The sequence below is a fragment of the Stegodyphus dumicola genome, chromosome 6, assembly GCF_044657685.1.
Source record: "Stegodyphus dumicola isolate Sdum_Otavi_A_Nest chromosome 6, ASM4465768v1".
In the NCBI taxonomy this organism is placed as follows: domain Eukaryota; kingdom Metazoa; phylum Arthropoda; class Arachnida; order Araneae; family Eresidae; genus Stegodyphus; species Stegodyphus dumicola.
In genome coordinates, this window is record NC_140773.1 from 219,183,253 (window position 1) to 219,208,527 (window position 25,275).

The 25,275-nt window shown below is 34.4% G+C and overlaps 1 protein-coding gene across 1 annotated transcript in view; it reads left to right on the forward strand.

Annotated features, from left to right (window-relative positions):
• The window catches only part of LOC118185845 (uncharacterized), a 39,474-nt gene that overhangs the window by 11,154 nt on the left and 3,045 nt on the right, over window positions 1–25,275 (forward strand). Inside the window, exons 2-6 of the mRNA XM_035355762.2 lie at window positions 9,723–9,928; window positions 14,192–14,432; window positions 15,121–15,420; window positions 18,953–19,131; window positions 22,942–23,075. Coding sequence (XP_035211653.1) covers window positions 9,723–9,928; window positions 14,192–14,432; window positions 15,121–15,420; window positions 18,953–19,131; window positions 22,942–23,075 — 1,060 coding nt within the window. The remainder of the gene's footprint in view (window positions 1–9,722; window positions 9,929–14,191; window positions 14,433–15,120; window positions 15,421–18,952; window positions 19,132–22,941; window positions 23,076–25,275) is intronic.

Sequence of the window (25,275 nt, forward strand, 5' to 3'; positions counted from 1 at the left end):
ATTCTCAGAACAATTGGAGAATTCGAATCGGGACAGTCAAATTGCAGACACTGCAATTGAGTCTCTATCTTCCTCTTCTCGTGCTGAATTAGATTTTAAGAAATATTTTTGAATAATATTGAAAAGGCTAAGGCAAAGCGAATGAATATAAAGAACCAAGAGCCTTTAGATTTAAAAATGAAAAAATACAAACAAGTTTTCTACACGGCCTTTGAAGAAATAGACAAATATGATTGCGCTTGCGAGACACCTCTTTTAGAACTTATAAAAATCTATCCTGAAAAGGTAAAAGAAGTAGCCCTAACAGTAATAGCTCTTCCTCCTATTCAGGTTTAGTGTAGAAAGACTCTTCTCGGCTCTGAAGTTTATCAAATCGGATCTATGGCCCTCCAACAAAGAAGATCTTGCCGAAGCTATACTGTTTCTTAGAAATAACTAATGCCAGTTTTTCTATTTCATAATAAATGCTAATTAATATAAATAATTTGCTATGCCATCAATTATTTTCTGTAGCATATATTACTTCTTTTAAAGTAAAAAATAAGCTGTAACCCATGCGTACATGTTTACACACATATATATAAGGGAGTCGGAGTCAGTGTTAGGTGGTTTAAATGTCAGGCTTAGAAGTTTAGGTTTAAAACGCTAGGTGACTCTTAGGTATCTAAAACTTTCAGTCGACCGAAAATTTCTGCTTCCGAGCTCTTTTATGTGGTTTTTACTAGTAAAAGGAAAGAAAAATTATTTTACAGAACTAAAATCGAGAAAAATATAATAGGCTTTATCTTGCAAATAGTTAACACTTTTATTTGCTCTACTACATTTCTTCCTCTCTTCCTTTTCATTTAGAATCATTAGAAATGTCGTTATATTCGACATCTTTTACGATAGATGAATTAAGAACCCAATTCGAAGGCATCAAAAAGTACCTTCTAATAATGCTAAATGCTTCTAAAAATGCACAATTTACCAACATATAAAAATAAAAAAAACTGAGTTCACGGAGCTGAGTATCACAGTGGGTATATGTATATATATATATTTATTTACTTTTAAGGCGACCGATTACCACCAAAAACGGAGGTGCAGAACTACAAGTTACAGAAGTCCTATATACAAAATTTCAAACGTTATGAGGCTACTCGTTTTTGAGTTATGCGAGATATATACATACATACGCACGTACGTACGTACGTAAAGAAGCCACGAAAAACTCTCTTCTGAATGCATTTTAAACCAGCTCTATAACTTTTTTTTTTTTGGGAGAAAAGGGTCCTTTATTTTGTCCATACATACAAATGTCACTCAAAAACATCGTTAAACTGCATTCGATAGCGGTCAAAATGGATATTTTCGTTGATATATGATACCTGGGATTTTTCATTATTACAACACTTTCTTTGCTTCGTACAAGGAAGTAAAAAACGTCAAATTTTAGCTTAAAGTTGAAAAATTGCTCCAGATGCGTAAGGAAGGAAAGAAAAGGGAAAAAAGTAATGTTTCGAATGCTGCAAAAGTAAGATCTTTGATGTTAAAAGAAAATTCGCTAAGTGAAAAGACGGTTGCAAAATTATTAAAATGTTCATTGTCAACTATAATCAAAGTGATTAATGCTGACTTGAATTTTATAAAGGAGAAAAAACGTAATGTGCATCGTCTTTCTCCACGACATGTCACAGAACGCGCTGCAGAATTCTTTATGAGAAACATTTATCCAGATAAAAATGAAAAAATGTTGTCACAATAGACGAATCTTGGGTGTACTTAAATGATTGCAATATAAAGAGGCCTATTCATTATCATCAGAGATGAGAAAAAAATTTAAAATATGGTTCAAAGAATCCAAAAAATGTTTTTCTAAGGGATATATGATTGCTGCTGGTTTTTTATATAATGGCAAATTAAAAATAAAGAGAGTGGACACAAATATTAAAATCAACGCCATATATTATTGAAAACATATTTTATACCCAATTTTCCAGTGTGAAATAACTTCTTTTTACACACAATGCGATCAATCAGTAGAATTGCATCAAGACAAAGCAAACAGTGACAGGTCAAAATCTGGAGTTAATTTCCTGGAAAAAATGGAACAAGAAACGGATGTCAAGGCCGTTTCATACAACGGATATCAAGGCCATAGGCCATACAACGGATTCATAAACATACAATGGATCATAAATGGATACCAAGACCATTTAGGCAATGAGATTTATTTCAGTTCCGTCCCCAATTTCGTTGAAGAGCACCCCGGGGGATATGGTACCGAGGGTTTCTCACCCTTTCCCCTAGCACCAACCTCTCGAGAGCACTTTTGGCTCACCGCATATTTAGAGTACCCCCGTGCGCATGGACACTATACATTTACAAACAGCTATGCCTTCTCCGGGATTCGAACCCGGATCCTACCGCACGGCAGTCAGCGACGCTAACCACTTTACCGGTTGAGTGGCATGGAGATAATACTGAAAGTGAAAATTATCCGTGGACGTTCATTTAATCCCTGAAAATAAAGACATATAAATGAGAATGTAAACTAAATCATTTTACTAGTTGCACTTCAATCATTAAATATGTCTTGTCATCGGTTTAGTACTAGTTATCTATAATACGGCTTACCTACTAGTTATCTGTTATTGTACAATTACAGCACTAGTTATCTGTAATCGGTATAGTACAATTCGGTTTAGATTTGCCATAGGTTTATTTTTACGGTTAGTTAGGTGAAAACTAATTATCTACTTGTTATATGTTATCGATTTAATACTTTAGACTTGTCATTGCGTTATTATTACGGTTAGTTACACAAAAACTAGTTATTTGTCATCGTCCAATTATAACACTAGTAATCTGTTATCGGTTTAGTACTATTCGGTTTAGATTTGTCATTGGTTTATTTTTACGGTTAGTTAGATAAACATTAATTATCTACTTGTTATATGTCATCAGTTTTAGTAGTAGTACAGTTTTAGTCTTGTCATTAATTTATTTTTATCGTTAGTCAGGTAAAAAAAAGTGACAAAATTCAGTTTACTGAGAGCTTCTGTCAATAGTGCTTGAATATCCGTAAGCGTAACCTAAAACTCTGTCTGTTTAATAAGCGCGATTTCATGCTAACTTGTCAAGGTATTTCCTTAAAATTGAGTCTATAGAATTTATAGTATTTTGCACCATACTCATGTATCAGTGAATATTTATTATTACTAAAAATCTCTAAAGTCTGATTGGATATTTGTTTACATTGTTGGCACACACTTTTCTTTTTTTTTTTTTAACACAAAGGGGCGTTGGACCAAGAGGGCTATTAGTCACTAAACAGCATTTTACGTCGTTTCACTTTCTGCGTTGATTCACTTTTCAAACTGTTGCCAATTAATATTATCGCAATGTATTATATTTAAAGTACCTAAATAATGAAGAATACGCATAAATGCATGAATGTTTCTCGCATTCTGAAAAAACAACGGTATCAAATTTTCAAAAAAGTATTGTTCCAACAGAGCATGCGCACTTGGAAGCCCAAACTTTGAATTTCGAATTCGTTTTATTCTCTATTTCAAATTTTGTAAAACTTTAACGAATTTTTGGTTAACAAACTCAACGATTTCAAAACAAGCAATGCCAACACTGTACGAAAAAAAATCCCCAGCACACGATACTGTGTATCGGAAATTCGGAAATTCTCGCTATGCTGTTTTTCAATAGTTTGAGATATTGTTGTTGAATTGAATGTTATGTGGTTTAAGTGCAACGAAGAACATGATATTTAATAAATAAAGGTAACACACAAAACGTTAAAAAAACGCTCTATTGGGCGTAATATAAAAACTGAAAGCTTTCAGATTTTTTTTTTTTTTTTTTTTTTTTTTTTTCAGTTCATCATATCAATGTTTAGTTTTCTTAGTAAAATGGCTAGCAAAACTTTTTTTTTTTGTCTTCTTAGTATTAACGTTTTTTGTGTTAACCTTATTTATTAAATATTATATTATTCATACGGAAGTCCTATAACACTCACTTCAACAGCAAAATCTCAAAACATCTAAAAACAGCACATATTTAGAATTTCAATAGACAATCTCGTGCACTGGAGATAAAAATGTTTCATTTCGAAAAGTGTTGCTACTGCTAGCTTTCAAATCGCTGAGTTTGTTAACGGAAAATTTATTGAAATTTCATAAAATATGAAATATAAAATTGGAAATTCAAAATTAGGGCTCCCTGGGGCACCTACGTTATAAAACATTTCATGGCCCTAGGTACAGTCATTATTTCACAATGCAATAAACATGCATACATGCAGATTCTTCATTATTTAATTTTCTTAAAAATAGTACAGGGTGTTTACAGTGAACGACGCAATCCCGTTCCGAGAGTAATAGCCCTTTCTGGCTAACGCCCTTTTGGGCTAATAATAGTAAATGTCCAAATAAAGATGAAACTTAATAATAATACATAATGCATGTAAAATTATTTCATATGTTAGAAAAAAGATATGATTTTAAAACATCGGATATTAAATACGAATATAAAGGTAAAATGCTTCAAGATATAAAATCTGTTTGCATGATTGGTATTATTCTACGTGTGCAAAACGTTTCTAAATTCAGTTATAAAATTAACATGATTTGCATTCCATTCATTGATAAATAACTTCTAGAGTGACGAAATTTTTTATTCCTCAAAGAATGCGCGGAGGCCCAAGCCAAATGGCAAAACGTATAATAAAATACAAAAACTTTTCATATTCGATGACTGCAAACCACACGTATAAGGAGTACCGTTACGTGCCACGAGTCGTTCAAGTGAGTCGAAAATATAAGTGAAAATAATACAACGCTTTCGGATTCAATGAACCTCGACAAGTGCCCTCATTTTCCCCGTCTAATGACGAAGAGGATTTTTCAACGTTGTTGTTTTTTCTCCGCCCCCCTTTTTTCATTTCTTCTTTTTTAAACGCTTAGTGGAGCTATTGTTGTTGTCTAACTTTAACATGAGATGTACGTAGTCTTTCTTGTTACATGATCTAACTGTAACAGCGGTCAATCAAGATTCTTTTTTAGAAATCTCGTTGCGGTTACAGGCTTGTAAATAAAAACTAAGATAACAGTTCTAATGATTTTTACTGTTCAACTTACTTTTCTTTCTAATGGCTCGTTTGTAGCAGAAATGTAGAAATTATGTGCTGTAAATTTAGAAACAAGGAAATGCTAATCTTGTTTTCGTCAAATTACAGGATTATTAATCTAATCACATTCGTGAACTGCTGCCATCAAATCCCCTGCCATTTATTTTTCTTATTTTCCTGTTTTGCATATCTTCGTATTTGAATTTTGTTCAATTTTGGGATGAAATTAAAGTAATAAAAAGTGTCTTATGTAAGATTAATATTTTCATTTCTCGGAATTAGCTTAAATTATTAGGAATATTAGAACATATTATTTTGTAAAACATTTGCCACCACTTAGCAGTTCATGAAATACATTGAAATCTCTCTAAAAGTTTTATCACATATCTACTTGTTTAAAACAATAAACTAGGCTCACCAGTAGTCGAGCAATAACGTCGCTGAAAACGGTAGTTCATCCTGGGGCATTCCGGGCAAACATGATGATTATATCGGCGTCTCTAGAGTTTTTCCCATGTGTAACGTGGATACAAGACAGTTACCCTTAGAAAGTCTTCCACAGAAGCATTGCTTCCCTTAGGCAGTTAACTCGCGTCTGCTATGGGATAATCAAATAAATCAAACTAAAAGAAGGACAATCAATTATTTAAAAAAAGCTTTTCTACTAAATTTAGCAGTGGAAAAAAAAGCGTCACTCCCCCCTCCTCCTTTCGGGAAAAAATTGCTGATTTTTCAGCTTTCCGTCTAATCAGCTGTCAGAAAGGAAATTTCCATCTCCACGTAATAGATTACAGGTTTTCCTTTACATGGTAAGATTAATGTTCTGCAGTGGTTGGCTGTTTTGAATAATGGGAAGCAACATAAGGTTCTCAAAAGAATTTATTGCAGTACTTACGTATTAACGGAACCACCCTGGCGCAATTTGGCGATTTTTTACAGATGAAAAGGTAAAAGCTACTAATCGGGTGCAAATTGATGTTTTCGCGCCTTTTTTAAGAAAGATTTCCAAATTATTGAGGTTTATGGTAAGTCGGTAAACATTATCGACATATGAAAAGAAAACTCATTTCAGCAATTTAAAATACAAATTTGAATTATTAAATAAGGATTAAGTGATACATTAAAAATAAAACACTTGCATTCTTCTTCAAATGTTTCTGTAAATTTTGTATGTGTTTGTGTGTTACTCGTCTCAAGAAGTACACAGAGATCAGTTTTCGCTTAAAAACGTCACCTAATGTTCAGCAAAGTTTTTTCTACCTGCAGATATTTTACCACAGTTTCTTACATTGTTGGCAAATTCTACAAACTTATATTTTAAAACTAAGGCAAAAAATATCACGATTTGTTTATAAAAAACCGTTTGTACTTGGAATAAAATTAAAAACAATGCATACGAAATTGGCGGCGTTGCTTGATTGAAACGATTTCTAAGAACCTCGTTAGGTGGCGCTACTAAAATTGCTGTGTTTACACATCTTTTTCTTCCGCCCTTTTACCTCACGTTCAAAGTGAAAAGTTAGGGATTTTTTCCCCCCTTCGGAAGATTGGTTATGCGCATGGTTGCCAAAGTTTGCCCCATCCTGAAAATTTGGCGGCTTCTACTAAGATGGTTGCTTTAATATGTAAATACCTAAACTGAGCCTAAGTCATAGCACGTATAAAATTCTTATTTAATTTGAGGCTCTGGTAGCTTGTATCAAGAACCAGTGACTTCGAGAATTAAACTTCTAAGAATATATGAGAGAATAATAAAACATTTATTCGAGTCACTTCAGTGTGGGATCTGATATTGCTTTTATGATCAGCAAGGAGTAGTTGCATAACGCCGACCTCGGAAATGAATTATGACGCAAAATTATCATTGGGGAGACTGTTGATAGGGGGAAAGATTTACTATACCCTGGATTCCATCCTGCAGAACAATCGCAATTATCATCGGCTGGAGCTAGCAAAATTCCAGTTATGTCATTAAGGTTCCCAAGACTTCCTTGCCCACAGACAGGTGCGACACTTTCTTTGCCGTATCGCGTGCTTTGCAACATGTTCCTAATCATTAACGTGCCACGTTGATGATTAGAACTTTGATTCACGCTAATCATCACGTGAATAGCACGTTGATGATTAGCGTGAATTATTACTTTAATGATTAGCAACATCTTGCTAGTGTTATAAAAGACATGTCATAAAAGTGCTAATTTTCATTGTGATATCATTGCAAACTAGCAACAACGAATACTTTTTCTTCGTTTAAATTGCAAGTCTTGAAGAGAAGAGTTTAAATAACTACACATTAAAAAAAGAAATTAGGTATTCTCCCAGTAGATGATCTACTTTACTTAATTATGTAGTTACTTTACGGATCGATAGTGGCGCCACTAAAATTGTTGTTCTTTCACATTTTCTTCTTCCGTCATTTTACCGCGCGTTCAAAGTGAAAGCTAGGGAATATTTTTTTCTTTCAAATTAGATTAGCTGGTTTAAGTATCTCAATGAATTACTGCATATTAATATAACTGAAAGTGAGCCCCTAAATGTTATGGATATAGATTATATCAAGAATTTCGAGCATATAGCTAATGAAACAGGTAGGATGTTTCATTAGCTATATGCATGAATAGAGAAGTACAAAATCGGGAACAAAATACACCCGATTTTGTACTGCTCTATTTAGTTGTTTCAAAAACCTATATACAAACAATTTGTTGCGAGCAGAGTGCTGAAAAAAGAGAAGTAATAAATTTAAGAGAGATAAATTAAACCATGTTGCCTCTTAAGATAGCAGTTATTTCTTTTGCTTCTTATTTCAACTGTTTGTAATGTAAACGTGAAATTTATTTTAGAGTAAATTGATAACAAAGATTCGAAGACAGTATTTTAAAAGCTCTTCGCAAATTCAAAGGAAAAATTACATGTGAAAATAATATTGCAAACAAAGTAGTCTGAAAAAAGAGGTGGCGCCATCTACTATAGAAGTAATTAACTAACAAAATTCGGTACATCGCAAGTTGGGACAATACAGAAATTTCTGTTCATCCCATCATTTCTCCTGTCCATTTAAAACAATTAATTTTTTAATTGAAACATTTCAAATTTAAGAATTATTTTACAATATTTTTGATTAACTTTAATCGCCCTTCACACATTAATAACTTTATGTAAATATTTAGTTAAATGCATAACTTTATTTTGAATGTATAAAACAAAATTTTAAAATCAAGGGATGAGGAATAGGAAGGTATACATAAAACAATTACGTCATGAATATCATGAGACTTTTTATAATTAAGTAAATATGTTCATCAGAAGGTAGCAAAACCTATTTTTGTTATCTGAGTGCTTATTCGTAAAAAGGTACGATGCATAGGTATTCTCCCAATAAAGGATCTTCTTTACTTAACCGTATTGTAACTTTATGAATCGATAGGTAACACCACTAAAATCTTTATTTTTAAACATTTCTTTTCTTCCGCCCATTTTACTCAGATTTGCATGATCACATTTTTTATTATTTAATATTAGTAATTTTTTTTGTTTGAAAAATATTTATTTCTTTTGCTGTGTTTTATGCTGCGTATAAAAAACTTTTAGTGTGTGAATAAAAGGGGTGAAATATTTTTAAAATTATATTAGCTAGTTTAAATATTTCCTGTTATATTTCATTTTTCAGTTATATTTCATTCTTTCATGTTAGCTAGTTTAAATATTTCATGTTTAAATATTTCAATGAATTACACGATATTCATGTAACTAAAACTGAGCCTCTAAATGCTATGGGTATAGATTATATCAAGAATTTCGCGCATTTAAGTGAATGAAACAGATAAAAGGTTAGACTAAATACACCCGATTTTGTACTGCTATTTTAATTGTTTCAAAACGTACTTGCTTCTTATTTCAACTCTTTGTAATGTGAGCGTGAAATTTATTTGAGAGTACATTGATAACAAAGGTTCGAAGACAGCATTTAAAAAACTCTTCGCAAATTCAACAGAAAAATTGCATGTGAAAGAAACGTTAAGCATAAACATTGCTTTTACAAACGAGCCTGAAAAGAGAGTGGCGTCATCTAATAGAAAACTGATTAACTAACAAAATTCGATAGATCGTCTGTTGGAGCAATACCTTATATACTTACACAAAAAGAAGGATTTGAAGTAGAAATAATGATATAATATAAAATAATGATAACTGATAGCTATTACATAATTTTCTTAAATTTTCTTTCTTTCAATTAATATCACACTCAACAATAAAGAAAATAGAAGAACAATTGTAGCCACGGAAAGCCTAGAGTATCGCCTACGGGAGTCAAGATCCAGGAGCACCTATCTCGCTTTCAAAAAATAAATAAATATTTTTTTTTATTTTTAAAATCTAGATAAATATTGCTTTTTCAATACTGAATATATATTACTTGAGTATTTATTATAAATAAATTTACGCTGAAAATTGTTACCTCTAAAAGAAGTGATACCATAATTATAAAAGGGCTAAATGAATGAATTCGACTAATTATGAATTTGACATGCTTCTTATTATTTATAAAACTGTCCCTTAATTTTACTTACTTAACACGAGCTTCATTTCCTTTCAGCTGGAGAATCCCAGAGCCTCGAAGAAGAGGATCCACTTTTGCACAGTCTGCATTCCGTACTCATAGGTAAAATGTCCGAAGCCAAAAATGCAGTTCTTCATGGAAGTCCAGCGGGACACATTCCGGTCCTTGATCCTTTCAAGATGGAACCTCTTACCTTGACGGTTCAAGAACCCAAAGGATTTGTGAATGTCTCCTTGAGGAAGGTATAGGCATTAAAATACATTAAATTATTAGACATAAAGTATTTTATACGTTTGTATAGTTTACAATGATTATAAATTACTGCACTCACAGTAGATTATGTGCTCAAGTATTCATTACCTGTCTAATGGAAACAGAGATAATAGATTAAAGATAACACAGTAACACAAGGTATTTTCTCCCTCCTTCTGGCATTGCTTTTTGGTATAACGGCTAGCACACTCGGCGCGTATTCGAGAAGTCCAGGTTCGAGTTCCGGAGAAGGCATTGCTCATTTTTCATGTCTCCTGCTTCAAAAAATAATCTAATGACTCTGCAAAGCAACAGGAAATCACAGAATGAGCAGCTGTTCCGTCTGAAAGATTTTCAGCCTTTTCTGCTCATTTAGCAGCTTTTATTAAAAAAAAAAAAAAAAAAAAAGTAATTAAATAATATTACAAAAGTAAAACTTTAGCATTAAGATTGTAAGCCCCTTTTGTGACTGCTACTTATGTTAATAACATTATAAGGTATTTCTCCCGCCTTCTTCGTCTCTGGGCGCATATTCCAAAGGTCCGTGGTTCGATTCCCGGCCAAGGCGTTGCTCATTTTTCATCTTGCCTGCTTTCAAAAACACCTAATGTCTCTACAGTATCGCCCGAACTAAAAGCGCGTTCGATGATGATTCTCCACACCCAGGATTTGGCGAATGGATCCCCTAAAACCCCAGTCACCCTTTAAAAGAGGGAGTATATAAGGTATTTCTCCCGTCTTCTTGGCACGCCTTCGTGGTGTGGTGGTCTGCACTCTGGACGCGTATTCCAGGGGTCCGTGGTTCGTTTCCTGGCAAAGGCGTAGCTCCTTTTTTATCTTGGCTGCTTCCAAAAATACCTAATGTCCCTACAACATTAAGAGGTAAAAAATTATAAATAAAAATGAGAATTATACTACTTTAAGACTGTCGCCGTTTAATAATAAGATAGTTCATTAGAGTTTGACGCTATATAAAGTAACTGCCGAAATATGCGCGAGTGAATTTATTTTCTTTTAAAAGAGCTTTAGCAGAAATTTGGAGTTTCAAAGGTAGTACGACTTACTCAGCCGCATTTCCAATAATTATTCTATGAGTACAGGTGTTACTTAAGTACTTAAGAGCAACTTAAGGTACTTAAATTGCGCTGTAGGCAGCACCGATTCTACAGCACCATCCGTCCACGTGCAAATTAAAATTAGTCGCCCTTTTATACATAAATAAAATGTGTTTGATAATAATTTCCCCGCCCTTAAATTTGGTCGACCACGTGCTGTGCACCATCTTGCCCCGCCAAACTAGGATCAGCTCTGACTTTAGGTATAAATGCTTTGCAACAAACAGAGCAAAAAATCTGTTCAATTAAATTTAGGTTTACAGCTAATTATAGAAGTTATCTTCCTCGCATCAGACTGTGGTGTCATTAGGATTTTTTTATGTCGGAGGTGTGAAAATGTGCACTGCCCTTGGCGGGACTCGAACCCCGAACCTCATTGAATTCAGGGTAATACATATTATCATATTTATCACATAGGCATATAGAAAATCTGCATTAGAGATTTCAGCTCAATATTCGTATGTCATGTTTCTATCAAAATATATCGATAAAATCAATTATGCTCTAAAACCCTTTAATAAAATCTCTAAATTATATTTTCCTGTCCTTTACGGTGACAGTTAACGTTTTTTCAATAAATCTCTTTTACCTTGTCTTTACCTACACCTAATATTAACGAGGCGCTAATAGCAGGTGTACAGACAGACTTCCTAATTACTGCATTTTAAGACGGAATTTGGTATTATTCTAGAGAATAGTTTTCCTACATTCTGAGCGAGTTTCTGGTCTATTCAAGTATTTCTGCAGTACTTAAACTCATTGAAAACATTTTCATCTGGGAAGTTAAGACCGTTATCGCTCAGTGTACTCTCTAAAATGAACTATGAAAAGTCGCTACTTCTACTTCCTTTTAGTATCTTTGAATTTTAGTAGCAATTCCTTTTAGTAGCATTCAGCTGAAAGCCATTACATTTACTTCAGCCTGCTTTAAGCGATATGTCTTCTAGCTCACATTTATCCCAATGATGAAGTCCAATGATGAAGGCAGGAGTTCTGGTGGTACGCAAAAGAAACAAAGTATTTTTATCTATTAAATTCAAAAATTAAAACCCAACATCCTAATTGAGTTTTTTATCTAACACTCGTAAATTGATGCGATATGAGCTTTGTTCAAGAGTGGTGATTGTAGTGGTACTTTGTAGTGGTGGTACTAAAGGTTTTCAATTTTTGTTTAGATGGTACGCGTTAGTCAAAAGGTTGAGAACCCCTGGTATAAGGTATTTCTTCCCGCCTTCTTAGCATGCCTTCGTTGTGTAATGGTCAGTACACTCGACGCTCACCCCGTACCCCGTAGAATAATAACAGGACTGTAAGAGCAAAACTATTGTAATGTAAGCATATTACTATCCAGTTTGTATGTACTTGATAAAAATAATATTATAAAGCAGTTTAAATGATATTGAAAATCCAGTCAATGTGTAAATGAATTACAAAGTTTAATTTGATTATCTCAGTAAAAGTATTGTAAATATGAATTCATATAATGTTTAAATGTACACATAGCTGTCATGATTTTATGTATCTATCATATGTAACTTGTACAAGACAATGATTGTAATCAACATATCTATGCTTATACACAGGCCTTGTATGCCCATGTAATATTTATATGTATATTTTTACACGGAGGAAATTTTCCCTTCTGCCAGGATGACTATTAACACTGTAAGACTTTTACAACAAAGTCAGGTCAGTGGTTATCTCAGGCGGCGCTCAGTACACTCGACGCGTATTCGAGAGGTCCGAGGTTCGAGTCCCGGGGATGGCATTAATCATTGCTTCGATTTCCTTGTTTCCAGAAAATTATAATGTATCTACAGTGGCCCCCGAACTAAAAAAGGGTGGTGGATGATGCTTCTCCACCACCAGGATTGGGTTCCCTAATCACCAGTTTCCCTTTAAAAAGGGGAGTATACAAAGTATTTCTCAGGTTTTCTTAGCATGCCTTCGTGGTGTAGTGGTCAGCGCATTCGAGAGGTCCGAGGTTAGAGGCCCGGCGTCAAGCTCCTATTTTAATTGAGTGCTGTTTTACTTACTTATTATGTGCTTCGCCCTTAGGCACTACACGGAGAGGGAGGGATGCCCCGTGGAGGCCTTTTTAAGGGAAACTGGCTCGTATCCACATTACACATGGGGGAAACCACGAAAACGCCCATGCAGCCAACCCGTTCGCCGGGATTCGAACCCCGGACCGAACTACCAGTGTTCAGCGGCTTTTACCGATCGGCCGCTGGTGGGCCTAATTGAGTGCTGTTGTAGAGTTTTTTATTAAAGTTTTTTAATCTTTATTTTTTTAATCGGGGCTGGAGGTAATATGGTGAGAGATTACGTGTTCCGGACGCCTTTCTTGGGTTCACTACACAAGTCACCTCTGTGTACTTCTTTTCGGCTGGAGTCACGGGGTCGTAAAGTTCAGGGATCGACCACGAAGGAGTGGAAGGCAGACACACCACAAAAGATGTTGAACGAAAAAGATTGTTCATCAAAATGTGCTACCAAGTAAGGAGCGTTTTAACACCAACTGCTCTATGGGCTCCCATTTTAGTTGGGTTGTCTTGTAGAAACCTTATGTTACTTAGAAGCAGGAGACATGAAAAATGAGCAATGCCCTCGCCAGGACTCGAACCTCCGACCACTTCTCGAATACGCGCCAGTCTGCTGGACATTACACAACGAAGGCATGCTAAAAAGGCGGGAGAAATACCTTATAGTCTGCGTCCATAGGTTACAGTAACCCAGGTTCAAGTATTTTATACTCCCAGAGCCGAGATTGTCAGAGTACAGATCTCAGTCGTACAGTAAGAGGGATATGGTAATCCTAGCTCTTTCCATGATACAAATAATTTGCTAGTGAATTACATTTGACAATCCTTCTTTCCGCTGTTTCTCTTTTTAACAAACTTAAGCTCCTTATTTCAGCGTCCAATTTTAGCTTTGGTTCTTTGCGAATTTTCAATACTAAAAAAGTAGTAAAAATATTTGATTATTTTTGAAAATACATTAGTTTTATTAGGTTTTCCAGGACAACTTTACGTTACTTTTCTTGTAGAAGCAAACTATGTATTCTTTGTATATCGATTCGTGTCATTCGGTTTATATTATTTAACTATCTATTACATGCAATACGTTTTCCTTTAGATGTTTGTCGAAGGATTGGGTAATTTCCAACTGCGAGACATTGTTACTAACCTAGACGTCTTACGCACATCAGTATTGTTGAGGTTTCCAGAAATAAGAGTGAAAGGAACCTACAAATTGAAAGGTTTCCTAAACCCACCATTTTCTCAGTCACTCACAGATGAAGGCATGTTTGAAGCTAAAGTCAACGACGCTATGGCCACATGGATAGGCAGGATAGAACACAAAGAGCCAGACACAGGTAAGACAGTCTTTCTAAATTATTAGTTTATATGAAAATTACACATGACATTTGAAAACTGCAGGTTTTATTTGTATAACCCGAATTGTATACAGATTTTTTACGTACTTTCTTCTCCAAAGTGTTTAGAGATTCGTTGGGATGTGAATAGTTTTAAAACAGAGGGAAAAAAAGTAAATGTTGAATACTCGTATGACATGTAAGTGAAAAACAAATTCAAATACTAATGTATTTAATAATGTACGACCACAAAGTGTACAACAATGTTCCATTTTTATTTCCTTGTAGAAGTAAGGAAGTAGATTTTAATCGCGAAAAATTTCGAGCATCATATTTCAACGAAAATATAACATTTGATCTCTCTCGAATCTATTCAAAAAAATTTTTTTTACATGGCATCTGTACGAACGAACAGAATGGCCTTTATCGGACATTCATAGCACCAGGGATTTTGTCCGTTGTTAAAAGCTGTCAACTGAATGGAAGCACGTTGATTTCATATTTATAGAGACAAGCATTTCAAAATTTGTTCTTTAAATCAAAATGTCCGCAAAAGGTGTAGTGTGCAATAATGGAGTTTTGACTACATTTACTAAAACAAACCTCACAACATATATCTTTTATAAATATTTCAAAAAAAAAAAAGTAACTGTTTAAATAAATGCACTTAAATATCTTTACTTTCTAGATTCTTCCATTCTTTCCTTGAGTCAAGCCTCCTTCAGAACATACTGGGAAGCTGCAAGTCATACATTTACTAGCTTTTTAAAGAAAAATGAAGGCGCGCTGGAAAAGGCCGGTGAGCTCTTGCAAGCAGTCAGCAGCGCTGTCATTGAGAAAGTTCAGCGGCTCGCAGAAGAAGGTCTTGAGCAAGCTATCGCTCATGTTATGGGACGATCAAAACAAACTTCATGGTTCGAAATGTATCCACCTCTGCCCGCCGACACAACTTCTACTGTAATTGATCCTGATTTTGAGCTCCTAGAAAGTAAGAAAAAAGTCATATTTATACTTATATTATTCAATAATTTTAACTAAGAATATAGTAACTTACACTTTAGAAGTCATATTTATACTTATAAGAAAAAGTCATATTCATATTTGTATTATTCAATAATTTTAACTCAGAATATAGTAACTTACGCTTAGTCAATGGTGACTATTATTAACTCCTTTGTAATACTGTGTGATGATGTTACGTTCATAATACGTATTTTGAATGTGTTTCGATGTTCATGAGCATTAATGTTTCCATTGCCATTGACTACCCTTTTAACAAATTTGAACAGTGTATTAGGAAGAAGGGGCACCCAGACCTGGCTTGCTCGAGGCTGCCTTACACGGTTAATCGCTCCAACACCTACAGGCTATCCAAAACCGCATAATCCCTCCTGTCAACTCAGGAGGACAATTTCAGTTTCACAAAATCTGGGTTTTGTAACGCTTAGACAATGGTGGTCTGAAATGAAACCACTGAAAAGCATAGAACGCATGTTAAATATTGACTGCCCTCCAAATGTTGATCAAGGTGAGCCAATTTTAAAGCTTGTTCTTGGGGACAAGCTTCGAAATCTAACCATGAAGCATCCCCACAGCAAAGCACTGTTAAGACTGTTGATGTTTGCCCAGAAGTCGAGTCTGTCTAGATAATTACCTAGCCAAAACCCCTGGATTGCTTCCTAGTCGACCTCTGGAGAGGGTGCAAATTTGAACAATGATGTTTTTAATGAACTATAATGTTATACATTTTGTTACAAATGATTTGAAATTGGTGCCTAAGCTGGCAAAAATGGAATGCCTTCTTAAGAATACCAATACACTTACAAAGATTGGCTAGAGTTTGCCAGCTGGGAAACCTTTTACATGTGGGCTCGAGCATAAAGGTACCATCACCTTTGTGAAGGTTAATTTTTAACTTCAAAAACGTTCTCATGAAGGTAACAGAACCCTTATGCAGGGGTACTTTTATGCAAGTAGCTTTTAGTTTTCTATTTTGATTTTAAACAAATGAAACTCCTATTGGTATAAGACCTGCTTAAATAAAGATTGCCGTAACTTTTATGGGGGTGCTTTTATAAGTTAAAAAGTGACCTTCAAAAAGAAGCTAATGCCGATTGACGAAATTTAACTTGAGATTTTCATGTCTCGAAAGCGTTACGTAATGTCCCCAAAACAGAGCTGTTACGTCACAGCTCATTGTTATAACGAATTACGGAGAAAAATGATAAATATGACGACATTCGCAGCTGAAAGGGAAAAGTGTAAACTAATATATCTATTAAATGACAAATACTAATTCTTTACGCTAGTTTCGAGCTTTTTTATTTTTTTATTTATTTTTTTATTTTTTTATTTATTTCTAGCTATTTTATTTATATATAATAAGTATATTAATATAAATAATTTTTAGTTGACTTATGCCCACCCGGAGAGAATATGGCCTGTCATTGGATATAATAAACATTTTTAGCCCAAAAGGGACGTTAGTCCCGTATGGAATATTAGTCTTGAAACGGTATTTTGCGTTGAATCACTATAAAAGGTTGAATCATTTTTCAAATTATTGCCACCAAATATTATCGCCCTGTAATAAAGAAATTAAATAATGAAGGGTTTATGCATGTATTTGTTTCTCGTATTGTGAAAAAACAACGATACCTAGAGGCATCAAAACATAGTCCTCCATTCGAATACCAGTACCTCGAAGCCCGAATTCAGAATTTGGAATTTGGTTTACTGTCTATTTCATATTTCTTTATACTTTAACGAATTTTTGATTAATACACTCAACGATTTCAAAGCGAGCAAAGGCAACATTTTTCCGAAAAAAAATATTTTTATCTCCAGCGCGGGAAATTTTAAAGATATGTTGCTTTTAAATATATTTTAGCCCAAATGCTCTCGAAACGTGTATGTGTGCGTAAGTGACAAAAACGGCCGTTTGGGCGTAATATAAAATCTTTATATAGTACTTTATGTACTTAATATACTTAATTTTTACTCTTACAAGCATTCACTACTTTGTGGTAAGAATTTCACTGCTATGCGTAACAGTATACTAAAATATTTTGTTTTCAACGGTTAAGTATATTCCTATCATTTACATTGTTGCGTACGAGTTCGTGGTTTTAGAGTAAATGACGGTAACACTTGATGAAGAATGAAAACACAATTTATTCGCCAGTGTAACACAAGAGAGTTCCAAAGACACTTTTACAGTCGTCGGAAAGCTACGATAAACATGCTGAAACAATCAGCTACACAACGGTGAAGACAACTTCACGCCAAAGCTCTCAAGTACGTATCCCAAATCGGTCGATCGGTCGTAAGCTAATCTCTAAACTCAAAACATTACTACTGAAATCAACATACTCCTCACAACATACTGCTACTCCGCGTATAGGCAGGGTATTCCTAACCTGCTGCCGAGAATATTCTCGGGAAAACCGATGAAAATCCACCTAAGGCATATGGCCTATTTTTATCACCAAATGGGCGATTTCGCGCCAAATCTGGCAACCCTGCTTTTCCTTGACACTTTCTGGCAACTCTAACCTCGCTTTGTGGGGAAGCTATCTTACCGCAGCTGGGCATTTAGTAACAATATTTAACACAAAATAGTTAATTAATGCTAATAAATAATACTACATTTTAGCGAGACTAAGAAAAGAATTAATGATTTATTTATTATGATGACTTTAGACATTTCTCTGGAATTTTCATATTTTTATTGAAAAATTAATAACATAAAAATAATATGCTGTATATTTCTAGAAGTCAAACTGAGGTTTACTAAATTGTTCTAATCACACAGTGTACTAACTTAAAACAAACTAATATATCATTTCTTAAAATATTGAGTACTTATTTTGACTGATTAAAGCACACAGTGCCCCCGAAATTTGGGTAGAATTAAAAAAAATATTTTTAAAGCGTAAATTATAAAAGGTTGCGTTAAAATAAATTGCAAAACCGAACATTGGGTTGAGAAGGAAATTTTTATTTCGAATTTTCCCTGATCGAGGTCTTTTTATCATATCGATAGCAGCGATCACAATTAAAATAGCATTATAAACGACACTGATTTTTTTTTTATTATTTTTTATTTTTATTTTTATTTATTTATTTATTTATTTTATTTTTATTTTTATTTTTATTTATTTATTTATTTATTTATTTATTTGTTAGAAGATGTACTACAGAAAAATTTCATCTGTCGATTAAATCGTTTTTAGTACAGTTCTCGTTGCGATTAGCGCTGTTTTAAATTGGTTTGTTTATTTAAACTGTTTTGGCATAGTTAAATTCTGACCTAAATATTTCCCTTTCAGGAGGGAAAAATTTCTTTTACCTCGAGACTGACATTTTTGCGTATCGGATACATTCATACACATTTGTTCCATTTTAATAACTTTTTGAAATATTTCTGAATTTAAAAACAGCACTGGACATGCTTCTTTCTCAATTACATTTAGTCTCGAAAAGATTTCAAAACTTTTGATTTATTTTGGTTTGTATAGGCGATACTTCTCCCTTCGTAGAAGAGAGTGAATATAAGTCAGAAGATGAACCAACAACGGCTGAGAGAGAGGGAAGAAGCTCACGTCGTAAACGACAGGTTCCTTGCGAAAATGGAGAAGGTCTGGATGAATACGTGGACACTTTACTCCGATTCGGTCGACGTCTGATTAGATTCCAGGTAAGATAAAAGTTAAACCTGTTTGAAAATGGTCAAATTGAAATTATATTTCCAAGATTTTTAACGCAAAAACTGTAATTTGAAATCTAGGATAATTAAAGAAAATACTTTTTTCCCTCATTAAACTATGAGACTCACTGCAATCCGCTACAAATACTAAATGTTCAATAAATACTGTTATGGTCTCGTCCATTCAGGTAGCACTGAGCATTCCCATACCTTCAAATATTTTCGTTGCAACTAATGTTTGATACAGACTTTAAAAGCCTTTAAAATACATTCTGTCACAATATATATATGCAACCAGAAGAAATCGAGCCAAAATAACGAAACTCGACAGGAATTTAATCTGGTAAGAGGTATATAAGCGATTTAAATTTCTACACCAATAAGACAAGTCTAAGCGCGCTATGCGCAAATGGGAGAGATTCAAAGCATAACTGTTCATGCTGTAGGGCTATTGGAAGAAGTTAAGCAAGAAATAGTTAATATAAAATCCCGGCATAATTCTAACTTCATTAAATTCCCTTCTCCAAACGAAGTTCAAAGCATTATTAAAAAACTCAAAAAACGAAAGGCAAGAGGGTACGACAAAATAAACAATGAGGCTCTGCAAGTACTTCCAAGAAACTGTATTGTGCTACTTTGTAACATATTTAACGCATGCATTTGACTCACACATTTCCCTCAGCAATGGAAGCATTCAATTATAATTACGTGCGATACTAAAACCAGGGAAAAAAACCCCATGAAGTCACAAGCTACAGACCGATTAGTTTACTCCCGGCAATAGGAAAAGTTTTCGAGAGAATTTTAAATGACCATTTGACTACTCACCTTGAAAGATTGAAAATTATTGACGAAAACCAATTTGGATTCAGGAGAGGCCATTCTACGACACACCAAATCCTAAACTTAATAGAACATATTGCTCTAAGTTTCCAGAAAAAGACGCAGTCGCTGCATGTTACCTCGATTTCGAAAAAGCTTTCGATCGAGTGTGGCATGCAGGACTTGTGTACAAGCTTTCAAACTGCATACTTCCTAATAGCTTTCTAAAACTGATTATTTCATTTCTCAAAGAAGAACTTTTCAAGTTAGATGCGGTGATTCTCTCTCCAGAAAGTAATGTACAAAGCCGTCCCACAGGGAAGCGTACTTTCGCCAAAATTATTTTGCATTATTGTCAATGATATGCCTCAGCCTTTCTCTTCAACTGTTTTAAAGTATGCTGGTGACACCGTGGTTTTAACTAACTCCCTGAACCCTCAAAATGCTATAGACAAGATGAAGTACCAAATTAATGAAATAGATGCATGGTGCAAGCTATGGAAGATTAAAGTGAACCCTTCTAAATGTAACATAGTGATTTACAGACGGTATAAAAATGGTTCCCGCTTAATATTGACGTAAAAATTGACAATATCCCAATTCCTGTTGTAAATTCTTACAAATATCTTGGAGTGCATATTCATAGAACTTTCTCTTTTCATGATCACGTGATTTACGCGAACAATAAAGCTAATGCAGCATTCATGGCAATCTACCCGTTATTAGGACGAAATTCTAAATTGGATTTAAAGATTAAAAGAACACTTTATATAACTTAATTCGCCCAGTTTTATTGTATGCCGTATCGGCCTGGGGCTACAGCAACAAAAACAGACACACAGAAGATGAATGTGTTAATAAACAAGATACTTCGATCTATCACAAACGCTCCCCGGTTCATAAGAAACTCGCAGCTCTATGAAGAGTTAAAAATTCTACCAATTCAGGAACAGATTCTGAGCACAGAACACAATGTTTTCACAAGTATGCAAAATTCTCCTTACTCTGCCATAAGAAATCTTACTACCTACGATCCCACTCAGGAGAGTGTTGTAAAACGCTCGCGTTCAATCCATCACAACCCACGGTGGTGGTGCTGTACATAATGTAAATATTTCGTATTTTTTTTCGTATCTTATTTACTCACTTTTTTTTGTCTAATTTGTGTTTAGTGTTTTGCACCAAGGACTTTGTGATTTTTATAAATCACCTTGACAAAGCGAACTGTGCACCGGTTTTGTATATAGCCAAGTTTGGTGTTATTTTAAAATGTGTTTTTCGTGTTTCTTCAACGGACTTTGATTTTGCAAAGCCATTGAACTGTGTAATTTAAATATTTACGAACGTGGAAATTACTTAACTCTCTGAAGTTCAGTTAGAATAATCCCAGCTAAATTCCATTGGATTACGAGCCGTACGTGACCGCATAAATGTTTACCTTCAAAAGAAAATTATCACGTCTCAATGTTTAAGTTTTGACTTCTTTTTACCATTTAAAAATCTTAAAAGGGCATATATAAATGATTTTCAGTAATACTAAATTGTTAAAAGTTACAAATATTTTAGATATCAGCTTTTTGCGTCTCATCATCATAACCGCTCTGCTTAAAGCAAGGATCAATCTGAATTTAAGTCATGTGACTTTACGATGTACTTGTTTCTCCTGCTCTATGTATGCTCACGAAGCTGTTAACTATGTGTAAGACTTCAGCCGCACCTACTCATGTATTTACGAAGGCATTATTGCTTAAATGGACTTATTTCAGCATCTTTGTTTAAATGCTTGAATTTTCACGAAGGAATGATTTTCCTGACTTGCCACCTGTAATTCTTAGTTTCTTCGTCTCCAGGACGCGGCACACAAGACAGTGTGCCTTTGATTGAATTAAAACAATAAAGAGCTCAAGAGCCAAGATATCTACTGGTGATTACTCTTTGCGGTAGAGGCCAGACTTTAAATTTACGATCCAGATCCAGATCCGTAGGGCTATTCAAGCGAATCTATCGACTTAGATGGAATGATGTTGTCTATTGTGACTAGAGATGCCTTTGAGACGTAACCGGCGGCAGGACGCATGGTTGTCGAATTTTGAGAAGGGGCGTATAATAGACCTCAGAGAAGCAGGTTGGTTCAACAGGCGTATCGGCCGCCACATCGGTCGAAGCAAAATGATAGTTGCTTGGTGTTAACGGCAATTGATCACGGAAGGGATTGTCCATAGTCGCAGAGGGTCAGAGCGTCCCAGCAACACACATGACCGCGAGGATCACGCAATCTTTTACGAGCGGCCACGTCCAAACTACCAACGTCGCTAGAATCGATTCGACACCCTTTACCACGTGCCAGGCATCCGGTAGTATCAAGGGAAACCATTCGGAAACGACTGGCTGAAGCAGATACATGCTCCCGACGTCCATTAAGATACCTAGCACTGACCCCACATCATAGGCAGTGTCAATTGGATTTTTGCCGAAACCGGGCAAGCTGGAGTGTGACCGAACTGGAAGTGTATGATCTTCAGCGATGAATCCCGATTCAGTCTCACTGGTGATGATCAACGCACACGATCTTTTGTATTGAATTTGTAATCATTTATTTATCTTCTCATACACTACGTACATGTTACGTTTCGTGATTTCGTGATAGTAATTCGTTTCCTTCTGGATGCATATACTTTTTTTTTGTCAGAGTGTATTTCTATTTTGTGGGTCAATAACAACACAGTTCGCATCTAGAAGAAATTCCTCTTCCGTCCATCCATCCATATTCTAGGAAGAATATGTTGAACAACTTCAATGATTCATACTTTTAGATGGACAAGACACTCAGTCTTTTTATTATAAAGCCGCACAGTATTTTATTGCATTCATCAATGTCTTCGCAATATTTCAAAAGAAGAATTCTGAAGTACTTTTGTAGTCACCTACTTTCAAAAATTAATAAAGAATTTAATCTGTACGTATTTTGTGCTTTTCTAGGAACCTATTCCCTTTCCCAACACGACAGTGAAGATCGACGATATGCTGACTGTGTTCCTGTACAACGGTGGTGTAAGAGGTGCATCTAACTTGTCCAGGCGGAAGAATGCTTATGTCAAATGCACCAATACCAGGTATAGAAATCATCCAACTATTTGCAAAGGTAAAATAATTAGATAAGATGGTTACCGTTGAAAGATTAATATAAGATGCTTAACTTTGACATTAATGTTTCAATTCTACAATAGTTAGTAATAAGAATTGTAATGCCCCTTTGGGAACATAATCTTTTAAACTGATCTCTGGAAGAATTATCTCCGAGCCTTGTGAAACAAAACAGAAATCAGAAGATAAGCCTAATGACTAGAACACTTAACGCCGCTAACGCAAGTTGCTAATAATCACAGCACAACGTGGCTTGGAATAGGCAAACACGCTCTGAAAATAACTTACGAAACTCCTTGCTTAAATAGCACTTCATTCTACCTTAATTTTAATAAACTCTCGCTATTTCTTTTACATTCTGGCATGAAAAGCATGGGGAAAAGAGAGTAATAGGAAAGTCTTTGAACTTAAAGTGAACTATTAGTTAAAAACAAATAGATAAACGTCACAGAATAATTGTTAACAGTTGATGAAATTCTTTTATGTAAGGATTTAATTTCAAATACTAAGAGTTATGGACACTCGCCTGGAAATCGAATGATTCAGTTTCATAGAATAATTGTCTCTCAAAACGCCAAAGATATGTCAGTTTGTGGAATTAGATTTTATCTGCATCTTTTCTATCTGAATTAATTTACAAACTGTAAAGATTATATTTTTCAGGAAGTTTAATTCCGAATTAAAATTTTATTTCTAGGTAGTGAGTTGGTCATAATCTGAGTTTACTCTGATCCTCAGTTATCCGGTTTAGTATTTTCATATCTTTATGCAAAATTACTATTACTGCATAAATATGTTGTCATTTTAATGTAATAATCTCATTTGATTTTCGCACGGTACCATTATTTTTTACCATTACAGGTCTTTTGCCAAAGCTAAAAAATATGTTACTCTAAATGTAAAAGTACCAACAATTAAGTACGAGTACTAACAATGTATGAGCTGTATCAACAGTTTTATTCAAAGAATAGCTACAAATTAATAATGACGTCGAAATGATATAAATACAGATGATATGGACATGAGAGCAGTATTCGGATATTTTTATTTATGCGATCAACATTAATTATCTGATAATCCCGCAAATGATTTTTGGATCAAATTTGGTACTAATATTGAAATATTATGAAACAAAACATCGGCTGTAGAATAATTTTGGTGATAAATTACTGAAAGAGACTGTCTATCTCATCCTAAAAGGGTAAAAATTAGGTTATATCTCGTAATTACAGGAATTTTAAAAAATAAAAAAAGTAGAAAAAGTGAAGGATTTTTTTTAGAATAAAAGGTATTTTAAAAGTTAAGATGAATCTAGAAATCATTCTTACTGTGGCGAAGAATAGACAAGATATTCAGTCAAATAAAAAGTTAGTAGGGTCAAATAAAGTCAATAGTCAAATAAAATGTTGAGAGGGCTGTTAAAAGGCGATTAAAAGAAATAAATATATAATTAATTACTATGAAAAAAATAAAGGGAGAAAAATAAGTGTAATGGTGTTAAGAAAAATAGAGCGAGGCTGTTTCAGCTGACAAAAAAATGCTTGATTATCAGCTGAAAAAAGGAACTAAACGACAGGACAGAAAGAGAGTAATTTGTGCTGAAAACTAAGGTACATGTTCTCTTTTTCAATGTAAGCATTTTAATTAAAAAGATAATTCTGAATTTTTTCTAATCCGTAAGTACCATATCATAGGAATTCACATTAAAAATTATGAATTTAAAAATTATTTAATTTTATTATTATTATTAAATTGTAAATAATATATGCATGTATTATTCACAATTTATACAAAAATTTATTTTATGCGTTTCCTACGCGTCCACTTATGCAAGTGTTTCAGCAGATCGGTTACAAAGTTGCAGTAGGGGTAGGATACACTAGATGATGGAAAAACACATAGCAATGCACAGTCGGAAACGTGTTTCTGGAGCGGTAATGTTGACATAAAACTATAGAAAGGAAGGATATGAACAAGGTGAGGATGTATGTTTATTACGCTTAGTGCAGCGGAAACCAAGAAGTAAGAACAAAAAAGGTTATTCATCATCTAAGAAGGTGTTCGAAATTACGTTTGAAAGGTTCCTCAATATGAGATCGGCAGGGTTGGTCGGGTGCATTGGCGTGCCACATCCACTTGCATTTGACTGCTTCCTCTGGAGGTACGTCA